Here is a 26894-nt window from a genome sequence, read left to right as displayed (position 1 = left end):
CAAAAAAAAAAAAAAAAAAAAAAAAAAAAAAGAAAATGGCATGAGAGAAAGTCAAAGCCCAATTTAAGGAAATTATATATATATATATATGTTAAATGAGGGGAGAAATATTCAATGAAATAAATAGTATACATTAAAAAAATCAAAACTTCAGGAAACAATGAACACACTAATAGAAATGCAAAATGCTCTGGAAAGTCTAGCAATAGAATGCAACAAGCAGAAGAAGGAACTTGAGAGCTTGAAGACAAGGTTTTGTAATTAACCCAATCAAAGAAAGACAAGGAAAAAAATAAGAAAATATGAACAAAGCCTCCAAGAAGTCTGGGATTATGTTAAACGACCAAAGCTAAGAATAACTGACATTCCTGAGAAAGATAAGAAATCTAGAAGTTTGGAAAACATAGTTGGGGAAATAATTGAGGAAAATGTTCCCAGCCTTGCTAGAGACCTAGACATCCAAATACAAGAAGCTCAGAAAACACCTGGGAAATTCATGGCAAAAGATCATTGCCTAGGGACATTGTTATCAGGTTATCTAAAGTTAAAACGGAAAAAACAATCTTAAGAGCTGTGAGGCAGAAGCACCAGGTAACCTGTAAAGGAAAACCTATCAGATTAACAGCAGATGTCTCAGCAGAAACCCTACAAGCTAGAAGAGATTGGGGCCCTGTCTTCAGCCTCCTTAAACGAAACAATTATCAGCCAAGACTTTTATATCCAGTGAAACTGAGCTTCAGAAATGAAGGAAACATACAACCTTTTTCAGACAAACAAATGCTGAGAGAATTTGCTACTACCAGGCCAGTACTACAAGAACTGCTAAAAGGAACCCTACATTTTAAAACAAATCCCAGAAGCACATCAAAACAGAACCTCTTCAAACTATAAGTCTCACAGGACCTACAAAACAAAAATACAATTAAAAACAAAAAACAATGGCCCAGTGCAGTAGCTCACACCAGTAATCCCAGCAATGTGGGAGGCAGACGGGGAGAGATCACTTGAGGTCAGGAGTTTGAGCCCAGCCTGGCCAACATGGCAAAACCCTGTCTCTACTGAAAATACAAAAATTAGCTGGGCGTGATGCTGAGTGCCTGTAATTCCAGCTACTTGAAAGGGTTAGGCACAAGAATTGCTTGAACCTGGGAGGTGGACATTGCAGTGAGCCAAGATTGTGCCACTGCACTCCAGCCTGAGTGAGAGAGTGAGGCTGTGTCTCCAAAAAAAAAAAAAAAGAAAAGAAAAAGAATAAAACCAAGGTATACAGGCAACAAATAGCATGATAAATGGAATAGTACCTCACATCTCAATATTAATGTTGAACGTACATTGCCAAAATGCTCCACTTAAAAATATAGAACTGCAGAAGGAATAAGACTTTACCAACCATCTGCTGCCTTCAAGAGACTCACCTGACATATAAGAACTCATATAAACTTAAGGTAAAGGGATGGAAAAAGACACCCGATACAAATGAACACCCAAAGCCAGGAGAAGTAACTCTTCTTATTTCAGACAAAACAAACCTTAAAGCAACAGCAGTTTAAAAAGACAAAGAAGGCCTTGTCCAATATCACAATCCTAAACATACATGCAACTAATACTGGCGCTCCCAAATTTATAAAACAATTACTATTAGACGCAAGAAATGAGATAGACAGCAACACAATAATAATGGGGGGCTTCAATACTTCACAGACAACACTAGACAGGCCATTAAGACAGAAAGTCAACAAAGAAGCAATGGATTTAAGCTATGCCCTAGAACAAATGTACTTAACAGATATTTACAGAACATTTTACCCAACAATTGCTGACTATACATTCTATTCATCAGCACATGGAACATTCTCCAAGAGAGACCATATGATAGGCCATGAAACAAGTATCAATAAATTTAAGAAAACCAAAATTATTACAAGCACTCTTTCAGACCACAGTGGAATAAAACAGGAAATCAATTCTAAAAGGAATCTTCAAAATCATGCAAATAGACGGAAATTAAATAATCTGCTCCTGAATGATTATTGGGTCAACAATGAAATCAAGATAGAAATTAAAAGATTATTCAAACTGAACAACAATAGTGACACAACCCATCAAAACTTTTGGGATACAGCAACGGTGGTGCTAAGAGGAAAGTTCACGCCTACACCAAAAAGTCTCAAAAGCACAAATAGACAATCTAAGGTCACACCTCAAAGAACTAGAGAAACAAGAACAAACCAAATCTAACCCCAGTAAAAGAAAGGAAATAACCAAGATCAGAGTACACTAAATGAAATTGAAACAATACGAAAGCTAAATGAAACAAAAAGCAAAAAGAAATATAAAACTGATAGACCATTAGGAAGATCAACCAAGAAAAGAAGAGAGAAAATCCAAATAAGCTCAATTAGAGACAAAACAGGAGATATTACAACTGACACCACAGAAATACAAAAGATCATTCAAGGCTACTATGAATATCCTTACACATAAAAACTAGAAAACCTAGAGGAGATGGATAAATTCCTGGAAAGACACAACCAACCTGGCTTAAATCAGGAAGAAGCAGATACCCTGAACAAACCAATAACAAGCAGTGATATTGAAATGGTAATAACAACTTACCAACAAAAAAAAAGTCCAGGACTGGAAGGATTCACAACTGAATTCTACCAGACATTCAAAGAAGAATTGGTACCAAACCTTTTGACACTATTCCGAACGATAGAGAAAGAGGGAAACGTCTCTAAATCATTCTACAAAGCCAATGTCACCCTAATACCAAAACATGGAGAGGACATAACAAAAAAAGAAAACTACAGAAGGATATCCCTGATGAACACAGATGTAAAAATCCTTAACAAAATACCAGCTCACTGAATCCAACAACACATCAGAAAGATAATCTACCATGATCAAGCGGGTTTCACACCAGGGATGCAGGGATGGTTTAACATACACAAGTCAATAAATGTGATACATCACATAAACAGAATTAAAAAGAAAAATCACATGATCATCTAAATATATGCAGAAAAAGCATTTGACAAAATCTAGCATCACTTTATGATTAACATTCTCAGCAAAATCAGCATACAAGGGACATACCTCAGTGAATAAAAGCCATCTATGACAAACCACAACTGAATAGGGAAAACTTGAAAGCATTCCCCCTATGAGAACTGGAACAAGACAAAGATGCCTATTACCACCACTTCTATTGAACATAGTACTGGAAGTACTAGCCAGAGCAATCAGACAAGAGAAAGAAATAAAGGGTATACAAATTGGTAAAGAGAAAGTAAAACTGTCACTGTTTGCTGATGATATGATTGTATACCTAGAAAACCCTAAACACTCCTCCAAAAAGCTCCTAGAACTGATAAAAGAATTCAGAAAGCTTCCAGATACAAAATTAATGTACACAAATCAGTAGCTCTTCTATATACCAACAGTGACAAGCTGAGAATCAAATCAAGAACTCAAACTTTTTACAATAGCTGCAAGAAAAATAAAATACTTAGGATTATACCTAACCAAGGAGGTGAAAGACCTCTACAAGGAAAACTACAAAACACTTCTGAAAGAAATCATAGACAACAAAAACAAATAGAAACACATCCCATACTCATGGATGGTTTGACTCAATATTGTGAAAATGACCATACTGCCAAGCACAATCTACAAATTCAATGCAATTCCCATCAAAATACTATCATCACTCTCACAGAACTAGAAAAAAGGAATCCTAAAATTGATATAGAATCAAAGAAAAGCCCACATAGCCAAGGCAAGACTAAGCAAAAAGAACAAATCTGGAGGCATCACATTACCTGAATTCAAAATACACTATAAGGCCATAGTTACCAAAACAGCATGGTACTGGTATAAACATAGGCACATAGAACAGAATAGAGGACTTGTAAATAAACCTAAATACTTACAGTCAGTTGATCTTCGACAAGGCAAACAAAAACATACAATGGAAAAAAAAAAAAAAAAAAAAAAACCCATTCAACAAACAGTGCCGGGACAATTGGCAAGCCACATGTAGGAGAATGAAACTGAATCCTCATCTCTCACCTTCTACAGAAATCAACTCAAGGTGGGTCAAGAACTTAAATCTAAGATCTGAAACTATGAAAATTCTAGAAGATAACATCGGAAAAACCCTTCTAGACTGGCTTAGTCAACGATTTCATGACCAAGAACCCAAAAACAAATGCAAATGCAATAAAAGCAAAGATAAATAGCTGGAATTTAATTAAACTAAAGAGCTTTTGTATGGAAAAAGGAACAGTCAGCAGAGTTAACAGACAACCCACAGAGTGGGAGAAAATCTTCATAATCTATATATCTGACAAAGGACTAATATCCAGAATCTACAAGAAACTCAAACAAATTAGCAAGAAAACAAACAATCCCATCCAAAAGTGGGCTAAGGACATGAATAGACAATTCTCAAATGAAGATATACAAATAGCCAACAAACACACAAAAAAAATGATCAGCACTACAAAGTGACCAGGTAAATGCAAATCAAAACCACAATGTGATACCACCTTACTCCTGCAAGAATGGCCATAATCAAAAAATCAAAAAAAATAGACTTTGGTGTGGATGTAGTGAACAGGGAACACTTTTATACTGATGGTTGGAATGTAAACTAGTACAACCACTATGGAAAACAGTATTGAGATTTCATTTAAAACTTAAAGTAGAATTACCATTTGATTCAGCGATCCCACTACTGGTTATCTACCCACAGGAAAAGAAGTCATTATATGAAAAAGATACTTGCACATGCATGTTTATAGCAGCAAAATTCACAATTGTAAAAATGTGGAACCAACCCAAATGCCCATCAATCCATGAGTGGATAAAGAAACTGTGGTATATATCTACAGTGGAATACTACTCAGCAATAAAAAGGAATGAATGAATGGCATTCACAGACACCTCGATGAGACTAGAGACTATTATTCTTAGCGAAGTAACTCAGGAATGGAAAACAAAACATCTTATGTTCTCACTCATATGTGGGACCTAAGCTACGAGGAAACAAAGGCATAAGAATGACACAAAGAATGTTGAAGACTCGGGGGAATGGGTGGAAGGAGATGAGGGATAAAAGACTACAAATTGGGTGCAGTGTTTACTGCTGGGACGATGGGTGCACCAAATCTCACAAATCACTGCTAAAGAATTTACTCACGTGACCAAACACTTCCTGATCCCCAATAACCTATAGAAATTAATAAAAAAAAAAAAAAACTACGTGGCAAAACAAATGGGCCAATACAATACATAAAATAGTGTAATATGTATACACACAAACACAATCAAAATTAAACATAAATCAATTGATACTACAATTAAATACAAGGTTTACTAGACTTAATTTTTAAAAACCAGACATGTTTAGGGTCTATATTTCACTCTTGATTTTAGACTTTGTCAAAGACTCTATAAACTGAGTCTTAGTTATACCTATAGGTAGTTTTAAATTGTCAACAAGAATAGCAAGTTTACTGAGTCCTTACTGTGTGCCAGAAGATATTCAAAGTGTTTTTTGGTTCACTTAGAATTTGCAACAACACTTTTAGGTATGTACTATTATGGTATTCATTTTGCTAAGCACAAAGAGTTTAAATAACTTGCCGAAGATCAGTGGCAGAGCAAAAACGTATATTCTAACACTCTGAGTCTAGAGATCATGCTAATAATCACCATGCTAGGCTTCTCAATATCTACAGTGAAGAATAAATACTATAATTCTGGCTGGGTGTAGTGGCTCACACCTGTAATCCCAGCATTTTGGCAAGCTGAGGCAGGTGGATCACAAGGTCAGGAGTTTGAGATCAGCCTGACCAACATGGTGAAACCCCATCTCTACTAAAAATACAAAAATTAGCCAGGCATGGTGGTGCGTGCCTCTAATCCCAACTACTCAGGAGGCTGAGAAAGGAGAATCGCTTGAACCCAGGAGGCAGAGGTTGCAGTAAGCCAAGATCGCACCATTGCGCTCAAGCCTGGGCAACAGAGCAACACTCCATCTCAAAAAAGAAAAAAAAACTATAATTATTTTTATCTAAATGTCAGGTTACTAAGAATAATGAACTGTTAGTACATTTTAAACAAAATATAGCAGAAATGTTCTAAAAACTATTAACATTCATAATAGATTTAAAATATACTTAGCACTTAAAATAGTTAAGATGATAAATTTAACATTACGTGTTTTTTACTACAATTAAAAATATATACCGGGTGTGGTGGCTCACCCCTGTAACCCCAATGCTTTTGGAAGCAGAGGCCACGGGATCAATTGTATCCAGGAGTTCAAGATCATCCTGGGCAATAAAGTGAGACCTCGTCTCTATGAAAAATGTTTTAAAAATAGCCAAGTGTAATGGCCCATGCCTGTGGTCCCAGCTACACAGAAGGCTGAAGCAGGGGGATCACTTGAACCCAGGAGGACAAGGGTGCAGTAAGCCATAACTGCACCATTGCACTCCAGCCTGGGCAACATAGTGAGACCCTATTTCAAATACATACATACATACATACACACACACACGAAATATATACACACATATATTTATGTATACCTATATCAGACTAAATGAACAACAGAAATAGAACAATAGACTAAAGAGAACAACAGAAATTAAAGACAAATATCAAAGGTTGATGACAGAAACTCAAACTGAAAGTCTAGAAATCTCACAACTTAAAAAATTAATTTAGAATACATGTAGGTATGTTAAACTTGTTCATTATTAAATGAACTGGTAAGTTTAATGAAAAATAAATTAAATTGACAGAAACTAGAGAGCTGTTTTGAGGAGGCCATCAGATGCACTACTAGGAGCTGTGGGAGCAAAATACAATAAAAGAAAAATGTCTATAAGTTAATTATATGTGAATAGGAAGTACTGTGATGGGTCTGAAATTTTGCCCTACTTCATGTTACTGAGGTGACCTGCCACAGTTTTACAGAAAAATGCAAAACTCCTGAGTCAGAGACAAAGGACTTTATTCCTCATGGCATAAAAAACAGCATGAGAACAGCACACTTGCATCAGTCCTCCTTGCCCTAAAGTCCTACTGGGGACAAGGCAGATGGGGCAAAATAAATACCAGCACACAAAATGGGAGAAAAACTATGAGCTCTGGGAACCTCAATCTTTTATAATGAGCAGTAAGCACACCCTTTGCTGAGGAGGGAGACACTGTATCTCCGAAGGCTGATTGCTGTACAATCATCCTTAAAAAGGAGGTGCAAGCAAAGGTGTGTAGAAACACAAAACACACGGAGAATTGTCTCTTAATGATTAAAAAAAAGAATAAAAATAGATGTTTACACAGAAAATAAACTTATTTGAGCACAGTTACATAGAAAACCCTCAGAAAAATAAGTTTTAATAAACATTAAAAACCTGAAAAAATTAATATCTAAATTATAAGAATTAATCCCACAAATATAAATTGTATGTATAATAAAACAAATAACAATTCATGTATCAGCAATTAAGGGCAACAGATTTCAAAGTAGTTATATAACAATTCTTACCTTTAAATGGTTACACATATTTTTTCTGGTTTTTGTTTTTCATTGTTCTCTTAAAATCACACTATACATCTTAAAACTGCACTACATAAAATTCAGTTATAACTTTCACTGAATTGAAATATGAATGTCTACAGTTTTCACCTATTGGTCTTGACAGAATTCCATATGTAGTGCCATTCCAAGATGGTTGAATAGGAACATCTCTGGTCTGCAGCTCCCAGCGTGACTGACGCAAAAGGTGGGTGATTTCTGCATTTCCAACTGAGGTACCTGGTTCATCTCATAGGGACTTGTTGGACAGTGGGTGCAGCCCATGGAGGGCAAGCTGAAGCAGGGCGGGGCATCGCCTCAACCAGCAAGTGCAATAGGTTGAGGGATTTCCCTTTCCTAGCCAAGGGAAGCCATGACAGATTGTACTTGGAAAATCGGTTCACTCCAGCCCAAATACTGCACTTTTCCCATAGTCTTAGCAACAGGCAGGCCAGAAGATTTTCTCCCATGCCTGGCTCAGTGGGTCCCATGCCCACAGAGCTTTGCTCACTGCTAGCGCAGAAATCTGAGATCAACCTGCCAGGCTGCAGCCAGGCAGGGGGAGGGATGTCCACCATTACTGAGGCTTGAGTAGGTAAACAAAGCAGCCAGGAAGCTCAAACTGGGAGAGCCCACCGGAGCTCAGCCAGGCCTACTGCCTCTACAGACTCCACCTCAGTGGGCAGAGAATAGTGGAACAAAAGGCGGCAGACAGGTTCTACAGACTTAAACGTCCCTGTCTAACAACTCTGAAGAGGGCAGTGGTTCTCCCAGCACAGCATTTTAGCTCTGAGAATGGACAGACTGCCTCCACAAGTGGGACTCTGACCCCTGCGTAGCCTAACTGGGAGACACTTCCCAGTAGGGGCTGACAGACACATCATACAGGCAGGTGCCCCTCTGGGACGAAGCTTCCATAAAAAAGATCAGGCAGCAATATTTGCTGTTCTACAATATTTGCTTTTCTGCAGCCTTCGCTGGTGATACCCAGGAAAACAGTGTCTGGAGTGGACCTCCAGCGAACGCCAACAGACCTGCAGCTGAGGGACCTGACTATTAAAAGGAAAACTAACAAAAAGGAATAGCATCAACATCAACAAAAAGGGCATCCACACCAAAACCCCATCTGTAGGTCACCATCCAAGACCAAAGGTAGATAAAACCACAAAGATGGGGAGAAACCAGAGCAAAAAGCTGAAAATTCTAAAAAGCAGAGTGCCTCTTCTCCAAAGCATTGCAGCTCCCTGCCAGCAACAAAACAAAGCTGAGTGACTGACTTTCACGAGTTAACAAAAGTAGGCTTCAGAAGCTTGGTAATAAGAAACTTCTCCAAGTTAAAGGAGCACATTAGAACCCATTGCAAGGAAGCTAGCTAAAAACCTTGAAAAAAGGTTAGACGAATGGCTAACTAGAATAACCAGGATAGAAAAGACCTTAAATGACCTGACAGAGCTGAAAACCATGGCATGAGAATTTCATGATGCATGCACAAGCTTCAATAGCTGACTCAATCAAGTGGAAGAAAGGGAATCAGTGATTGAAGATCAAATTAATGAAATAAAGTGAAAAGACAATTTTAGAGAAAAAAGAAACAAACAAAACCTCTAAGAAATATGAGACTATGTGAAAAGAACAATTCTACATTTGATTGGTGTACCAGAATGTGATGAGGAGAATGGAACAAGTTGGAAAACACTCTTCAGGATATTATCCAGGAGAACTTCCTGAACCTAGCAAGGGAAGCAAACATTCAAATTCCCACAAAGGGAAGCCCATTAGACTAACAGCGGATCTCTCCACAGGCAGAAATCCTACAAGTCAGAAGAGAGTGGGGGTCAATATTCAACATTCTTAAAAAGAATTTTCAACCCAGAATTTCATATCCAGCCAAACTAAGCTTCATAAGTGAAGGAGAAATAAAATCCTTTACAGACAAGCAAATGCTGAGAGATTTTGTTACCACCAAGCCTGCCTTACAAGAGCTCCTAGACAAAGCACTAAACATGGAAATGAACAACTGGTACCAGCCACTGCAATAACATGCCAAATTGTAAAGACCATCAATGCTATGAAGAAACTGCATCAACTAATGGGCCAAATAACCAGCTAACATCATAATGACAGGATCAAATTCACACATAACAACATTGATCTTAAATGTAAATGGGCTAAATGCCCCAATTAAAAGACACAGATCGGCAAATTGGATAAAGAGTAAGATGTACCAGTGTGCTGTATTCAGGAGACCTGTCTCACATGCAGAGACACACATAGGCTCAAAATAAAGGGATGGAGGAAGAGCTACCAAGCAAATGGAAAGCAAAAAAGAAGCAGGGGTTGTGATCCTAGTCTCTGATAAAACAGACTTTAAACCAACAAAGATCAAAAGAGACAAAGAAGGCCATTACATAATGGTAAAGGGATCAATTCAACAAGAAGAGTTAACTATCCTAAATATATATGCACCCAATACAGGAGCATCCCGATTCATAAAGCAAGTCCTTAGATACCTACATTAGACTCCCACACAATAATAATGGGAGACTTTAACACCCCATTGTCAACATTAGACAGATCAACGAGACAGAAAGTTAACAAGGATATCTAGGACTTGAACTCAGCTCTGCAGCAAGCAGACCTAATAGACATCTACAGAACTCTCCCCCCCAAATCAACAGAATATACATTCTTCTCAGCACCACATAGCACTTATTCCAAAATTGACCACATAGATGGAAGTAAAACACTCCTCAGCAAATGCAAAAATAACAGAAACTCTAACAAACTGTCTCTCAGACCACAGTGCAATCAAATTAGAACTCAGGATTAAGAAACTCACTCAAAACCGCACAACTACACAGAAACTGAACAACCTGCTCCAGAATGACTACTGCGTAAATAACAAAATGAAGGCAGAAATAAAGATGTTCCTTGAAACCAATGAGAACAAAGATACAACATACCAGAATCTCTGGGACACATTTAAAGCAGTGTGTAGAGGGAAATGTATAGCACTAAATGCCCACAAGAGAAAGCAGGAAAGATCTAAAATTGACACCCTAACATCACAATTAAAAGAACTAGAGAAGCAAGAGTAAATACATTCAAAAGCTAACAGAAGGCAATAAATAACTAACATCAGAGCAGAACTGAAGGAGATAGAGACATAAAAAAAACTTCAAAAAATCAATGAATCCAGGAGCTGGTTTTTTGAAACGATCAACAAAATTGATAGACCACTAGCAAGACTAATAAAGAAGAAAAGAGAGAAGACTCAAATAGATGCAATAAAAAATAATAAAGGGGATATCACCACTGATCCCACAGAAAATACAAACTACCATCCGAGAATACTATAAACACCTCTACGCAAATAAACTAGAAAACCTAGAAGAAATGGACAAATTCCTGGACACATACACTCTCCCAAGACTAAACCAGGAAGAAGTTGAATCCCTGAATAGACCAATAACAGGCTCTGAAATTGAAGCAATAATTAATAGCCTACCAATCAAAGAAAGTGCAGGACCAGACAGATCCACAGTTGAATTCTACCAGAGGTACAAAGAGGAGTTGGTACCATTCCTTCGGAAACTATTCCAATCAATAGAAAAAGAGGATTTCCTCCCTAACTCATTTTATGAGACCAGCATCATCCTGATACCAAAGCCCGGCAGAGACACAACAAAAAAAGAGAATTTTAGACCAATATCCCTGATGAACATTGATGCAAATATCCTCAATAAAATACTGGTAAACTGAATCCAGCAGCAAATCCAAAAGCTTATCCACCAAGATCAAGTTGACTTCATCCCTGAGATGGAAGGCTGGTTCAACATATGCAAATCAATAAACATAATCCATCATATAAACAGAACCAAAGACAAGAACCACATGATTATCTTAATAGATGCAGAAAAGGCCTTCAACAAAATTCAGCAGCCCTTCATGCTAAAAACTCTCAATAAACTAGGTATTGATGGAATGTACCTCAAAATAATAAAAGCTATTTATGACAAACCCACAGTCAGTATCATACTGAATGGGCAAAAACAGGAAGCATTCCCTTGGAAAACTTGCACAAGACAGGGATGCCCACTCTCACCACTCCTGTTCAACGTAGTGTTGGAAATTCTGGCCAGGGCAACCAGGCAGGAGAAAGAAATAAAGGGTATTCAATTAGGAAAAGAGGAAGTCAAATTGTCTCTGTTTGCAGATAACATGATTGTATATTTGGAAAACCCCATTATCTCAGCCCAAAATCTCCCTAAGCTGATAAGAAACTTCAGCAAAGTCTCAGGATACAAAATCAACGTGCAAAAATCACAAGCATCTTATACACCAATAACAGACAAACAGACAGCCAAATCATGAGTGAACTCCATTCACAATTGCTACAAAGAGAATAAAATATCTAGGAATCCAACTTACAAGGGATGTGAAGGACCTCTTCAAGGAGAACTACAAACCATTGCTTAACAAAATAAAAGAGTACACAAACAAATGGAAGAACATTCTATGCTCATGGATAGGAAGGATCGATATTATGAAAATGGCCATACTGCCCAAGGTAATATATAGATTCAATGCCATCCCCATCAAGCTACCAATGACTTTCTTCACAGAATCGGAAAAAACTACTTTAACATTCATATGGAACCAAAAAAGTGCCTGCATTGCCAAGACTAAGCAAAAAGAACAAAGCTGGAGACATCATGCTACCTGACTTCAAACTATACTAGAAGGCTACGGTAACCAAAACAGCAAATATAGTACTGGTACCAAAACAGAGATATAGACCAATGGAATAGAACAGAGGCCTCAGAAATAACACCATACATCTACAGTAATCTGATCTTTGACAAACCTGACAAAAACAAGCAATGGGGAAAGAATTCCCTATTTAATAAATGGTGCTGGAACAACTGGCTAGCCATATGTAGAACGATGACATTTCATCCCTTCCTTACAGCTTATACGAAAATTAATTCAAGATGGATTAATGACTTAAAAGTTAGAACTAAAACCACTAAATCCTTAGAAGAAAACCTATAGGCAATATGATTCAGGACACAGGCATGGGCAAGGACTTCATGACTAAAACACCAACAGCAATGGCAACAAAAGCCCAAATAGACAAATGGGATCTAATTAAACTAAACAGCTTCTGCACAGGAAAAGAAACTATTATTAGAGTGAACACACAACCTACACAATGGGAGAAAATTTTTGCAATCTACCCATCTGACAAAGGGCTAATATCCAGAATCTACAAAGAACTTAAACAAATTTACAAGAAAAAAACAACACCATCAAAAAGTAGACAAAGGATATCCTCAAAAGAAGACATTTATGCAGCCAACAGGCACAAAAAAATGGTCATCATCACTGATCATTAGAGAAATACAAATCACAACCACAGTGAGAAACTATCTCATGCCACTTAGAATGGTGATCATTAAAAAGTCAGAAAACAACAGATGCTGGAGAGGATGTGGAGAAATAGGAAAGCTTTTACACTGTTGGTGGGAGTGTAAATTAGTTAATCATTGTGGAAGACAGTGTGGTGATTCCTCAAGGAACTAGAACTAGAAATACCATTTGACCTAGCCATCCCATTACTGGGTACATACCCAAGGGATTATAAGTCATGGTACTATACAGACACACATGCACACATATGTTTATTGTAGCACTATTCACAATAGCAAAGACTTGGAACCAATTCAAATGTTCATCAATGATAGACTGGATTAAGAAAATGTGGCACATATACACCATGGAATACTATGCAATCATAAAAAAGGATGAGTTCATGTCCTTTGCAGGGACATGAAGCTGGGAACGATCATTCTCAGCAAACTAACACAAGAACAGAAAACCAAACACCACATGTTCTCACTCATAGGTAGGAATTGAACAATGAGAACACTTGGACACAGGGTGGGGAACATCACACACTGAGGACTATCATGGGGTGGTTGGCGGGGGGAGTGATAGCATTAGGAGAAATACCTAATGTAAATGACGAGTTGATGGGTGTAGCAAACTAACATGGCACATGTATACCTATGTAACAAACCTGCACATTATGTGCATGCACTCTAGAACTTAAAGTATAATGAAAGATAAATAAAATAAAATAAAATCATAATAAAAAAAGAATTCCATGTGTCACACAGAACTTTCTCCAAATTAGAAAGCTTTCCATTTTAAAATCAATTGTCTAGTTTATTCTCCCTAAGTCTTCACTTCCCTGTATTAAGCATCTTCATTTTTTTCAAATGTTCTTTGGGTTACATGGTTTAAACTTATGTGCCTTCACCATTCTGATCACCTTCCCATTAGCACATCCCAAGAGCATATGTTTTCAAACACTATATTTTTCATCTCTAGAAATTCAATTTGTGTTTTTTATTTCTGCCATTTCTCTATTACTTAATATGTTCAATATTTCTTCTACTTTCCTTAACATATGGAATATGGTTATAATAACTATTTTACATCATTTTCTATTAATTATAACATGCAATTTCAAGAGAACCCTAAGAGCTTGATAGTCAACATAAAGAATATTATTTTGGTATGAATGTATTACCTGATAATCAGCAGGCCCAGGGGTAGCAGAAGCTTCTTTCTGAACCAAGAAGAAAGTCCGAGGAGCAGAAGAACCAAATGCACTTTTCTTCTGTTTCTTTGAGCAGATATTTCTAACACTGGCAATTATAGTATTGTTCAAGATATTATAAAATCCAGGACCTAAAATTATTAAAAGTATCATATATAAGAATAAGCATGCTTTTATATGCATCTTTTGAACTGAGTAATTTTTAATTAAGGGTTTTTTATTTAGAAAAAACCCTCACGTATTTCTGGCATAAATGCAAAATGGCATAGTCACATTTTAAAATTTAGTCAAATTTTTATACAGTTAACATATACTTGCAGATATGGTTTGGCTGTGTCCCCACCCAAATCCCAGCTTGAATTGTTTGTAGTTCCCACAATTCCCATGTGTCATGGGAGGAACCTAGTGGGAAGTAATTGAATCAAGGGGGTGGATCTTTTCCATGCTGTTCTTGTGATAGTGAATAAATATCATGAGATCTGATGGTTTTAAAAATACGAGTTTCCCTGTACGACCTCTCTTCTCTTGTCTGCTGTCATGTGAGACATGCCTTTCGCCTTCTGCCATGATTGTGAGGCCTTCCCAACCATGTGGAACCATAGTCCATTAAACCTCTTTCTTTTGTAAATTGCCCAGTTTGGGGTATGTCTTTATTAGCAGAATGAAAACAGACTAATACAATAAATTGGTACCAGTAGAGTTGGACACTGCTGTAGATACCCGAAAATGTTGAAGCAACTTTGGAACTGGGTAACAGGCAGGGGTTGGAATGGTTTAGAGGGCTCAGAAGAAGACAGAAAAATGTGGGAAAGTTTGGAACTTCTTAGAGACTTCTTGAATGGCTTTGACCAAAATGCTGATAGCAATATGCACAATGAAGTCCAGGCTGAGGTGGCCTCAGATGGACAGATGGAGATGAGGCACTTGTTGGGAACTGGACCAAAGGTGACTTTTGTTATGTTTTGACAAACAGACTGGTGGCATTTTGCCCCTGTCTCAGAGATTTGTGGAACTTTGAACTTGAGAGACATGATTTAGGCTATCTGGCAGAAGAAATTTCTAAGGAGCAAAGCATTCAAGATGTGACTTGGGTGCTGTTAAAGGCATTCAGTTTTATAAGGAAAGCAGAGCACAAAAGTTCACAAAATTTGCAGCCTGATAGAAAAATGTGATAGAAAAAGAAAAACCCATTTTCTTAGGAGAAATTCAAGCTGGCTGCAGAAATTTGCATATGTAATGAGAAGCTGAAAGTTAATCCCCAAGACAATGGGGAAAATGTCTCCAGGGCATGTCAGAGGTCTTCATGGCAGCCCCTCCCATCACAGGCCCAGAGGCCTAGGAGAAAAAAAGTGATTTTGTAGACTGGGTCCAGGGTCCTGGTGCTATAGGCATCCTAAGGACTTGGTGCCCTGCATCCCAGCCACTCCAGCCATTGCTAAAATGAGCCAACATAGAACTCAGGTTGTGGCTTCAGAGGGTGCAAGCCCCAAGCCTTGGCAGCTATGTATGGAAATTCCTGTATGTCCAAGCAGAAGTTTGCTGCAGGGGTGGGGACCCTTATGGAGAACCTCTGCTAGGGCAGTGCAGAAGGAAAATGTGGGGTCAGAGTCACCATACAGAGTCCCTCTTGAGGCACCACCTAATGGAGCTGTGAGAAGAGGGCCACTGTATTCCAGACCCCAGAATTGTAGATTTACCGACAGCTTGCACCATGTGCCTGGAAAAGCTACAGACAAAACACCAGCCCATGAAAACAGCCAGGAGGGAGGCTGTATCCTACAAAGCCTCAGGGCTGGAGATGCCCAAGACTGTAGGAACCTACCTCTTGCATCAGCATGACCTGGATGTGAGACATGGAGTCAAAGGAGATTATTTTGGAGCTTTAGGATTTGACTGCCCTGCTGGATTTCAGACTTGCATGGGGCCTGTAGCTCCTTTGTTTCTGTCAATTTCTCCCACTTGGAATGGGTGTGTTTACCCAAGGCCTGTACCCCCATTGTATCTAGGAAGTAACTAACTTGCTTTTGATTTTACTAGCTCATAGTTGGAAGGCACTTGCCTTGTCTCAGATGATACTTTGGACTGTGGACTTCTGAATTAATGCTGAATAAGTTAAGAATTTTGGGGACTGTTGGGAAGGCATGGTTTGTTTAGAAATATGAGGACATGAGATTTGGGAGGGGCCTAGGGTGGAATGATATGGTTTGGCTCTGTCCCCACCCAAATTTCATCTTGAATTGTAGCTCCCACAATTCTTATGTGTCTTGAGAGGAACCGGGTGGGAGGTAATTGAATCATAGGGGTGGGTCTTTCCTGTGTTGTTCTCATGATAGTGAATAAGCCTCACAAGATCTGATGGTTTTAAAAACAGGCATTTCCCTGCACAAGCTCCCTTCTCTTGTCTGCTGCCATGTGAGACATGCCTTTCACCTTCCGCCATGATTGTGAGACATCCCCAGCTACATGGAACTATAAGTCCATTAAAACTCTTTCTTTTGTAAATTGCCCGGTCTTGGGTATGTCTTTATCAGCAGCATGACCACAGGCTAATATACTTGCCATATGACCAGAAATTCTATTTCTACCCAAAAGAAATGAAAGGAACCCAAGTGTCCATCAGCTGATGAATAAGTAAACAAAATGTGCTACACCCAAACCATGGAATACTACTCAGCGATAAAAAAGAAAGATAAACACAACAATATAAATGAATCTCTAAAATATCATAAGTTAAAAAAGGCAGACTCAAAAGCTTGAATAATATATAATTCCATTTTTATGTAAATTTAGAAAAGATAAAATCATAGCAGTAGAAACAGTTCCTAGGGCCACAGTGGGAATAGAGATTAACTGCAAAGGAACATGAAGAAACGTTTTAGGAATGATTAAAGTGCTCCAAAACATTACTGTAATTGTGATTGCCTGACTACATACATCTACCAAAACTCATCAAATTGTACATTTAAATGAATAATTTTTATTATGTATTTGGTATACCTCAATAGAGCAGATATAAATAAATAAATCTCAACACTAAGTTTTCAAAGAATAATACAGCAGCATTAAAATAAATTTCACAAAAAAATTAATATATCCTATCACTTGACCTCCCTATCACAAAAGTTATTTTAATTTTTGCCTTTTACTTTTCTGTGCATATTCATAACCTGGAATATTTTCCACAGTGGTAGTCTGAGTGAATTTAGGTTCATATATTTTTCATTCAAAATAATACAACTTTCTATGCTGTTGAAAAGTTTTTATCAAGACAGTCAAATACTTAAAACAAATACTTGAGTATGTTGTTTAAAAAATCAATTCTAGTGAGCAGCAATATCTATCAGATGCAATATAATATGCTTAAAGAACACTTAACTTGGTTGTACTCATGTTATCTGCATTCTGCTAAATTAGTCCTGCCACTAAATAGATATGAAACTTCACTTAGATCTCATTTGTTTTTCTGGGCTTCAAGTTCCTCATCTAAAAATAATAGGAATTGATTAGATCAGTATCTGTCCAAGAACAATTTACAAGATAAGGGGTTTACAACTAAATGTAAATTGACTATTTCACTAAGCATTTTGTAACTAGTCTTTCCGAATGAAGAGAGTGCTGTGTTGATTTATGTTCTGGTAGGACCTCTTCTCATCACAGGCAGGAAACAGTTGACAAAAGAGTGTCATTGGTTAGTACTGGGTTAGATGTCACTTCGGTTCATTACAGATCTAAAAGTGATTAAATCTTTCTGCATAGAAATATCCTTCATACTTCTGAGACATATAAGATTTCTCTCTAACTGTAAACAAACTCTTTCCAATTTTTCAAATATTCCAGTTCTATTCTATTCCCTAAAAATATCTATGAAAATTCTGTTGTGCCAACTCTCAAAAACCTAAGCACTAATACATGTTATTCCTGCCGCCTTTCAACATTCTTCCAGTGGTAATGTTTAGGAAAATGATAAACAGAAAGTATAATGAAAACTATTTGAGCCACCACTTAAGATATACAAATAACAAGTAACTATGTCAAATCTATCTCCCTTCTGGCTCAAGAGCATAACATAGCACTTTGCAGGAGAGCTTAAGTACTTAATATAGCATCCTCAGGGCTAGGGACCTCAGACATACACATCTCAGGTACTACCTCATTAAGCTTCTGACTTGGAAAGCCATTCTGATCATATGGTTCACTCACATTAGAACTTTCTTATATTTATCTTAGAGTTATTAAGTGTAGAAATGCCTAGGAACCCCAGATGAGATCTGCTATGGGAGAGTTAAAAGGTTTAGGGGTGCCTTATAACAGCAAACATTCTGGAGCTCCACATTAGGTGGTCAAATCTGCTCTATGACTGCTTTACAAGTCCAATTCATTACTGTACTCTAATAATTACATGAAAAGAAATCATATTTCCATGATGACCATTCTTACTAATCCTTAAAACATATAAGATTCTAGATTACATTTTAGAGTTCATTCTTAATTTAACTTGCCCTTTATAAACTAACTTTGAAGAATGTATAATATTTTATTTGTAATATACTAGACCATCAAACTGACAGTAAGACCCAATCTTAGAGTAACTGGGTGACGCAATAAGTTAATATTTAGAAATAATTTGGATTTCAGATTCATGATATATAAATAAGTAACTCAAAATCAAAGCTGTTGGAACTTTAAACTATTTTGAGCCTTAAAGGATTGTGTTTATGCAACCTGAATCACATGACAGACAGCTGTAACTTTTGCTCCTCTGATTATAGATTCACCTTTTCTTTATCCACATTTTTTTCTAAAATACTGTAAAATACTAAAAAGTGCCAGAGAAGACCCCTTGCCTCTCCACTATTGATGTTCATTATAGCTTAACTTTCCTTTTACTTCTCTGACACAAAGATCTCATGACTATCGCATTGTCTAAGATGGAATATTAAATCCACTCTTTTAAATTGGAAAAGGAAAACAGCTATAGCTAAACTGCTATAACTAATCAAATTGCTATAACTCATAAACCAGCTTTTTTAAAAATGTTATAATCCTATTAAATTTCTTTATTATCTGACTATAAGAATATAAGAGCAAGACCTTTTCACCTTTGGAGCACTGACCCCATTCCTTTGGAGTCTGTGTTACTTGAATAGCTATTCTAACCTTTGCACTTGAATAAACTCTCTTAAACTGGATTCTGACCCTTTTGATTATTTCAACTTTACAATGATAAACACTACTGAGCTAACCTCAAATGGCACTCTTAAAGTAGTTGTACTTCAACATAGAGGCTCAGGGTTCCAAGACCAACTGTTTCAAGAGGCCCAGGTCAATCTGTAAAGCAAATGGTTTTATCTGAGAAGTGCTAGAGTATCACTTCCGCTCCATGCATTGGTCAAGAAAGCACCAGGACTAGTCAAAACTGAAGGGGATAAGACAGACTCAATCTCTCCGTGGAATGAGTAGCAAACAATTATACCAAGTGTATTATTATAACCGAACTCTAAAATTTGTGGCAGTGACTTTGGAATCAGGCAATCGATCAGAAAGTAGAGCAACCTGATGAGTTAGAATAAAGGCCTTGAGGAGACTGTTGGTGATGACTTGAAAGACAGTGAGGAAAATGTTATTAGAGGATGGAGAAATGCTAACTGGTATTATGCAATGGCAGAAATTTTAGTAACACTAATGCTTGAGGTAATGAAGAAAATACCTAATGAACTGCTGGATTCTAACTAAGGAAATGTCCAGGCTGAATGTCAAAGTGCCAATAGTTCCTTTTATCCATATGTGAGAAGGTATAGATAGAAGGGAAAGAGTTTACAGTGTTCAGTTTTCTAGAACTACCATTTGATCCAGCAATTCCATTACTAGGTATATACCCAAAGGAATACAAACTGTTCTGTTACAAAGACACATGCACGTGTATGTTCATTGAGACACTATTCACAACAGCAAAGACATGGAATCAACCTAAATGCACGTCAATGGTAGACTGGATAAAGAAAATGTGGTACATATACACCATGAAATACTATGCAGCAATAAAAAAGAATGAGATCATGTCCTTTGCAGAAACATGGATGGAGCTACAGGCCATTATCCTTAGCAAACTAACACAGAAACATAAAACCAAATACCACATGTTTGCACTTATAAGTGGGAGCAAAATAATGAGAACACATGGACACATAGAGAGGAACCACAGACAATGGGGCCTAGCAATGGTGGAAGGTGGGAGGAGGGAGAGAATCAGGAAACATAACTAATGGGTACTAGGATTAATATCTGGTGATGAAATAGTCTGTACAAGAAACCCCCATGACACAAATTTACCTATATGACAATCCCACACATGTGCCCCTGAACCTAAAATAAAAGTTAAAAATAAATAAATAAAAAGTAATAAACTGTTAACTTTTCAAGCAGAATGTGTAAGAAACAGAAAGGAACTAGAATTTCCTAGATTTGAAAATAAACTTTTTTTCATCCCCAGTCTATCCAGACAACAAAAATCTCTCAAAGAAAGAAGTGGCTTAAAGGCAAAGACATAAAGCAGGATTTGGCTGTAAGATCTTTTGTTTAATTTTTAGAAATAGTTATGGTAATCCCTCATAGAACCTCTTGAAAAGGGGCCTTAAGAATCTTAAGGTCTTGTATCCTAGACGCTTTTCACTTAGACAATGATGCCCTAACAACCTAAGGGTGTTAAAAACAATAGTCTCAAAGGTGATACAAAAGAGACAAAATAGACAAAGGTGATACAAAACATGTAACAGTCTCACAGGTGATTTTAAAAAGTTTTCTAAGAAAATGTAAGTGTGGCTTTTACCTAGTGGATTTGATTATAAATTAATACAATCAGAAATTCAAAGGTTTTATAAGAATAAAAGAGACAATAAGAGTAAAAATGAAAAGAAGCTGATAGAAGTAGGCTGAGAAAGCTACAGCTGCAAACACAGCCTATTTCATAGAGAAAAATGATGACTCAGAGAAGAACCAAGAGCCTAAAAGGCAGAATAAAGAACCACAGAAAATCATTCCCCCCAGAGAGTCCTACTGGATCCTCATCAAGGAAATGCTAATATGTACCCAGCTGAATTTCAGAATTGCTATGGTACTGTGACTGTTGTGGGCCTCCAGTTTTCCCTTTTCCTGAATAGGAGTGTCTGATCGGATCACCCTATATCTCTCCCACCACCTTATGGTGAATGAAACAACCCTCTCTTTGGTTCACAGTTCTGCTTATAGAGAAGGAGCTGTACCTTAAGAACCACACACAAGGATCCTCATCTGTACCTACACCTAACTTAGATGACAAGATCCGGGGCTGGGAGTTGTGGCTTATGCTTGTAATGCCAATACTTTGAGAGCTGAGGTGGAAAGATCATTTGAGGTTAGGAGTTAAAGAACAGCCTGGGCAACAAAAGGAGGCCTCATTTCCACATTTTTTTTTCTTTCTTTTTTTTTTTTTTTTTTGAGACGGAGTCTTGCTCTGTCGCCAGGCTGTAGGGCAGTGGCACGATCTCGGCTCACTGCAAGCTCCGCCTCCCGGGTTCAAGCGATTCCCCTGCCTCAGCCTCCCCAATAGCTGGGACTACAGATGTGCGCCACCACGCCCAGCTAATATTTGTATTTTACTATAGATAGGGTTTCACCATGTTGGCCAGAATGGTCGCGATCTCCTGACCTCGTGATCCACCTGCCTAAACCTCCCCAAATTATGGGATTAAAGGTGTGAGCCACCGTGCCCGGCCAAATTTTTTTTTTAAATAGCCAAGCATTGTAGCCGCAGCCTGTAGTTCCATCTACTCAGAGGGCTGAAGCAGGAGGATCCTTAGAGCCAGGAGCTGGAGGCTGCAGTGAATTATGATCTCACCACTGCACTCCAGCCTGGATGACAGAGAGAGAGAGAGAGAGAGATCATGTCTCAAAACATTTTTAAAAAAATTATCCTGGACTGTGAAATTATGACATAATTACATGAAACTTTTGGGTCCTTGAGAAGGAGTAGGTGCATGTAGGAACAATGTAAATATTTTTGTGGCCAAGGAATTGGTCATATAGATTAAAACTGGCCATCAATTCTTTGCTACTCTTCTCACTGAAAGATAAAGTTTCATGTCCTTCCAGTCAATATGTGCTACTCTGAGTGACTTAATTAACTAACAGAATGCAGAAGACATGATATCCTGAGAGTTCTGCGGCTGGGTCATAAAAAATCTCGCAGCATCTGGTCAGGTCTCATGGAACCCTAGGCCACCACGTTAAATGTCAGGCTGCCCTGAGGCAGCCATGCTGGAGTTAAGTACATACTTTGAATAATGGACCCATCTGAGCCTTGCCTTCTAGCCATCTTACAAAATAATGAGATATAAGAGAAAAACCTGTTGTTTTAAGCCACTAAGATTGTTGTACAGCAATAGATACCCAGAACTGTATGTCAGCAATTTTATAATTTATTTTGATTCTATATTCTTAGCTCTGAACACTAGAATATCCACTGAGAATACCAGAACATGTGATTGTAAACCTCTGAAATAAAAAGTTTAACAAAACTGAACATCATAAATTATATTACTAATAGTGACCACATAGTTGATATATTATGTTGTTCATCTGCCAAGAAAAAGTCAGAAAATTTACCAAATAAAGAAAAACAATAGAAAATTATAATTAAGATGTGCAGAATGTTAAATTGAAATCTTACTAAAACTGTGTATTATTTTTATTTATCTGTGTTTAATGTATAGTGAATGCTTTAAAAAATGTTGACTTAAAATGACACCAACCATAGGACAAAAAAGAAAACATACTCTCTGGTGTATCCATCTTGTTAAGAACATTAAGTTACTTTATAAAGCCAAAGAGTAGACATACAGAGATAAATTGCTAACCTGGCATTTCCTCTGTCCTGATGTCCTGTGTGAATCGAACAGCACTTTGACCAAATGGAATATTTTTCAGTCCTGATGTTTTCTTCAAGGACTTGAGAGCAGTTCGAGGCTCATTATATGTGCCTGGAGCCGGGGTGATTGATTTCACAGGTAAAAATCTCTAGTGAAGAACAGGAAAATGTGCCAATAAGAAACTATAGTACATTTTGATACTTCATGAGTTAAAAGCTGCCTTTTGAGTAATATAACATCTGTACTTAATTTATTTCTTAATGGAGTGAAGAAAATGTAGATGAATTAAGATCTTGTACCCATCAAAACATAAAATATATAGCTTTTAGTAAAATCACCTAAATACTAATATAGTAATGTATTACGTGACTTACTAAGGCAGACAGACTTTTAGAAGGAAATAATCTCAACATGAGATTCTAGATGATAGTGTAGGGATAATTATCATACTCAAAATATTCTGCCAGTTAATATAAATAAAAAACTATATGATCTAACCCTTTATTTTATGTGATCAAATTATATTTATTGAAAAAGTTCCTCAACATGTATATTCAATTAACTCAACAATATCATTAGATATCTCAAAAAAAAATCTTAGATTCAGTGGTTTATCAATTCAGTTGAACTTATAAACTTATTAACATATATATAAAAAATGTTATATATATATATAACTATGAACTCATGAGATACAGCATTGTATAATCTTTTTTTTTTTTTTTTTTTTTTGAGATGGAGTCTCATTCTGTCACTCAGTCTGGAGTGCAGTGGCACGATCTCGGGTCACTGCAAGCTCCACCTCCCAGGTTCACGCCATTCTCCTGCCTCAGCCTCCCATGTAACTGGGACTACAGGTGCCCGCCACCATGCCCGGCTATTTTTTTGTGTCTTTGGTAGAGCGGGGGTTTCACTGTGTTAGCCAGGATGGTCTCAATCTCCTGACCTCCTGATCCGCCTATCTCAGCCTCCCAAAGTGCTGGAATTACAGGTGTGAGCTAGCATTGTATAATCTTTTTAACTTTTTATTTGAAAATAATTTCAAATTTACAGAAAAGATGAATGAATAAAAGTAATACAGAAAATATGTGTATAACCTTTACCTAGATTCATCCATTATCATGTTACCTCATTTGCCTTTTTTTCTTTGCCAGCTCTATCTCTGTTTTGTCTGTTTGTCCTTCTCTTCCAGTCTCTGTCTCTCTTACTCTATACACACACACACACACACACACACACACACACACACACACACACATATTTTGAAAGTTATATATGTCATGGTTCTTCACCCATAAATACTTCAGTATATATTTAGAAAAAAAATGTGGATATTTTCTTACATATCCACAGTACAGTTATCAACTTCAGTAAATGTATCAATGATCTAATGCTTTCATGTAATCTAGGATTCATATTCCAAATTCGTCAGCTGATCTAATAAGGCCTCTATTGCATTCTTCCCCTTCAGTACATAATCTAGATTAGAGTCATATTGCTTTAGTCATCATGTCTCTTTTATCTCCTTTAATGTAGGAACATTTCTACAGCCTTCCTCTGTGTTTCGTGATTTTAACATTTTGGGAGAATCACCCTTTTGTATAATAGAATCTTACTTACTTGAGGTTTACCTGATATTGCCTCATAATTATATCCAGGTTATACATTTCTGGACATACTACTTGGTAGGTGATGCATGGCTTTCCCAGGATATCATATCTGGAGATATGATGTCTGCTGGCCTTCACTGGTAATTTTAATTTTGATCAAATTTAACACTGTCTCTATATTTATAGTAAGTACTTAACATTCTACTGAAAGCAAGTGCTCTCCCTTCTCCTTCAATTATTTACTTCATTATCTAGCTATCTACTTACCTATCTATAGTCGACCCTTGAACAACATGGGTTTGAACAATGTGGTTCCACTTATATACAAATTTTCTTCACTTTCTGCCACCCCTAAGATAGCAAGACCAACCATTCCTCTTCTCCTTCCTCCTAGTCTATTGAATGTAATGACAAGAGCTTTATAGTAATTTACTTCCATTTTATAAATAGTAAATACATTTTCTCTTCCTTGTGATTTTTAATAACATTTTCTTTTTTCTAGCTTACTTTATTGTAAGTATACAGTACATAACACATATAACATACAAAATATATGTGACTTGACTATGTTATTGGTAAGGCTTCTGGTCAACAATGGCCTATTTGTAGCTAAGTTTGGGAGGAGTCAAAAATCATATGCAGATTTTCAAATGCATGGAGGGTTGGCATCCCTAATCTGTGCATTGTTCAGAGGACAACTGTACTTAGTTGTCTATTTATTATCCATATTGACTCATGAATGCCAACATTAATGATTTATAATTTATTATAGAACCAATGGGGGGCACTTCATGTTGTTTCCTATGTCACTGTGATATGCTCTCATCATTATTTTGTTTAGAACTTACTTTCTGACATAAAGTGTTACACTTTCCTCTTCCACCTACCCTGGAATCAGTTATTTCTCTGAGGAATCCTTTTTCTTTCAGTAGGAACAGAATTAGAGACCAAGATCTGGGCACAAGATGTGTCCCTTGCTACTGGGGTATCTTTGCTTCTTGGTTCATTTAGCAGACAGAGCTAGAACATACACACATTCACAGAGAATGAGAGAGAGAAACACACACATACATATATACACTCATACATAGACACATGAACATACATACATTTACATGTGACATATATATGCATATATTCATACATATAAATATATATTAAAAATCATGAGTTCACATAAAAACCTTCAAATCCATCCCACAAGGTCCTCTTTCACCTCCTCCAATCCATTATTGTATGCACCTTCCTTAACAATGAAAACCATACCTCAGAATATCAACTTTTTTGCCCAAACTTGTGATATATCTAAGATAGTTTTATGATTGCTTTATCCATACCATCTCAATAAATCAACCTACTAAAAATAATTAAGAATTTGTTTCCAATTCTTTTTTTCTTTTTTCTGAGACAGAGTCTCATTCCTTCACACAGGCGGGATCTCTAGACTCACTGGAACCTCTGCTTCCTGGGTTCAGAAGATTCTCATGCCTCATCCTCCTGACTAACTGGAATTACAAGTGCATGCCACAATGTCTGGCTAATTTTTGTATTTTTAGTAGAGACTGGATTTTGCCACGTTGGCCAGGCTTGTCTCAAACTGCTGACCTCAAGTAACCCACCCGCCTCATTTGTTTCCATTTGCTTTCAGTTTAGTTATTAACTTTTCCCATTCTTACTGATTTATTTTTATTTTTGAATATATAAAACATTGAAATCTTTCCAAAAGATAAAATACGTATTTTTTTAAAGTGTAGTCAAAGAAGTGTTACGCCCCCTGTTGGGGATGCTGCACCACTTGGGACAGAGAAGTCTCAATTTGCAACATTTGCTGATTTCCATGGTGTAAATACACCCACAGTAGTGGCTAATTTCACACTACCAACGTAATGTCAACCAGCTTGCAAAACTCCTGGAAACTTAACAGTTGGCTCTTGCAAGCCAGTACAAATAAACAGCAGCATACCAGTGCTTGCACTTTACCTCCTCACCATCCCTCGTAGATAACTAACATCATTGTTTTCTGGTTTATCTTCATCGTGTTTATATAGCCAAGTAGTTGTGTGTATGTTTTCCTATTTTCCTATATTTCTTAGACAAAAATATAGTACAACATATATGTTCTTTTGAGTTGTGTAAAGTAGGTAAATATTAACACT

The 26894-nt window shown here is 37.1% G+C and overlaps 1 protein-coding gene across 1 annotated transcript in view; it reads right to left on the bottom strand.

Annotated features, from left to right (window-relative positions):
* STPG2 (sperm tail PG-rich repeat containing 2) overlaps positions 1–26894 on the bottom strand; it is a 280714-nt gene that overhangs the window by 100129 nt on the left and 153691 nt on the right. Inside the window, exons 6-7 of the mRNA XM_025384813.1 lie at positions 23117–23276; positions 14196–14356 (exon numbers count right to left, since the gene is read on the bottom strand). Coding sequence (XP_025240598.1) covers positions 14196–14356; positions 23117–23276 — 321 coding nt within the window. The remainder of the gene's footprint in view (positions 1–14195; positions 14357–23116; positions 23277–26894) is intronic.

Source organism: Theropithecus gelada, chromosome 5, assembly GCF_003255815.1.
Source record: "Theropithecus gelada isolate Dixy chromosome 5, Tgel_1.0, whole genome shotgun sequence".
Classification (NCBI taxonomy): domain Eukaryota; kingdom Metazoa; phylum Chordata; class Mammalia; order Primates; family Cercopithecidae; genus Theropithecus; species Theropithecus gelada.
Note: the sequence above shows the minus strand (reverse complement) of the source record. Positions and strands in the feature narration are given on the sequence as shown.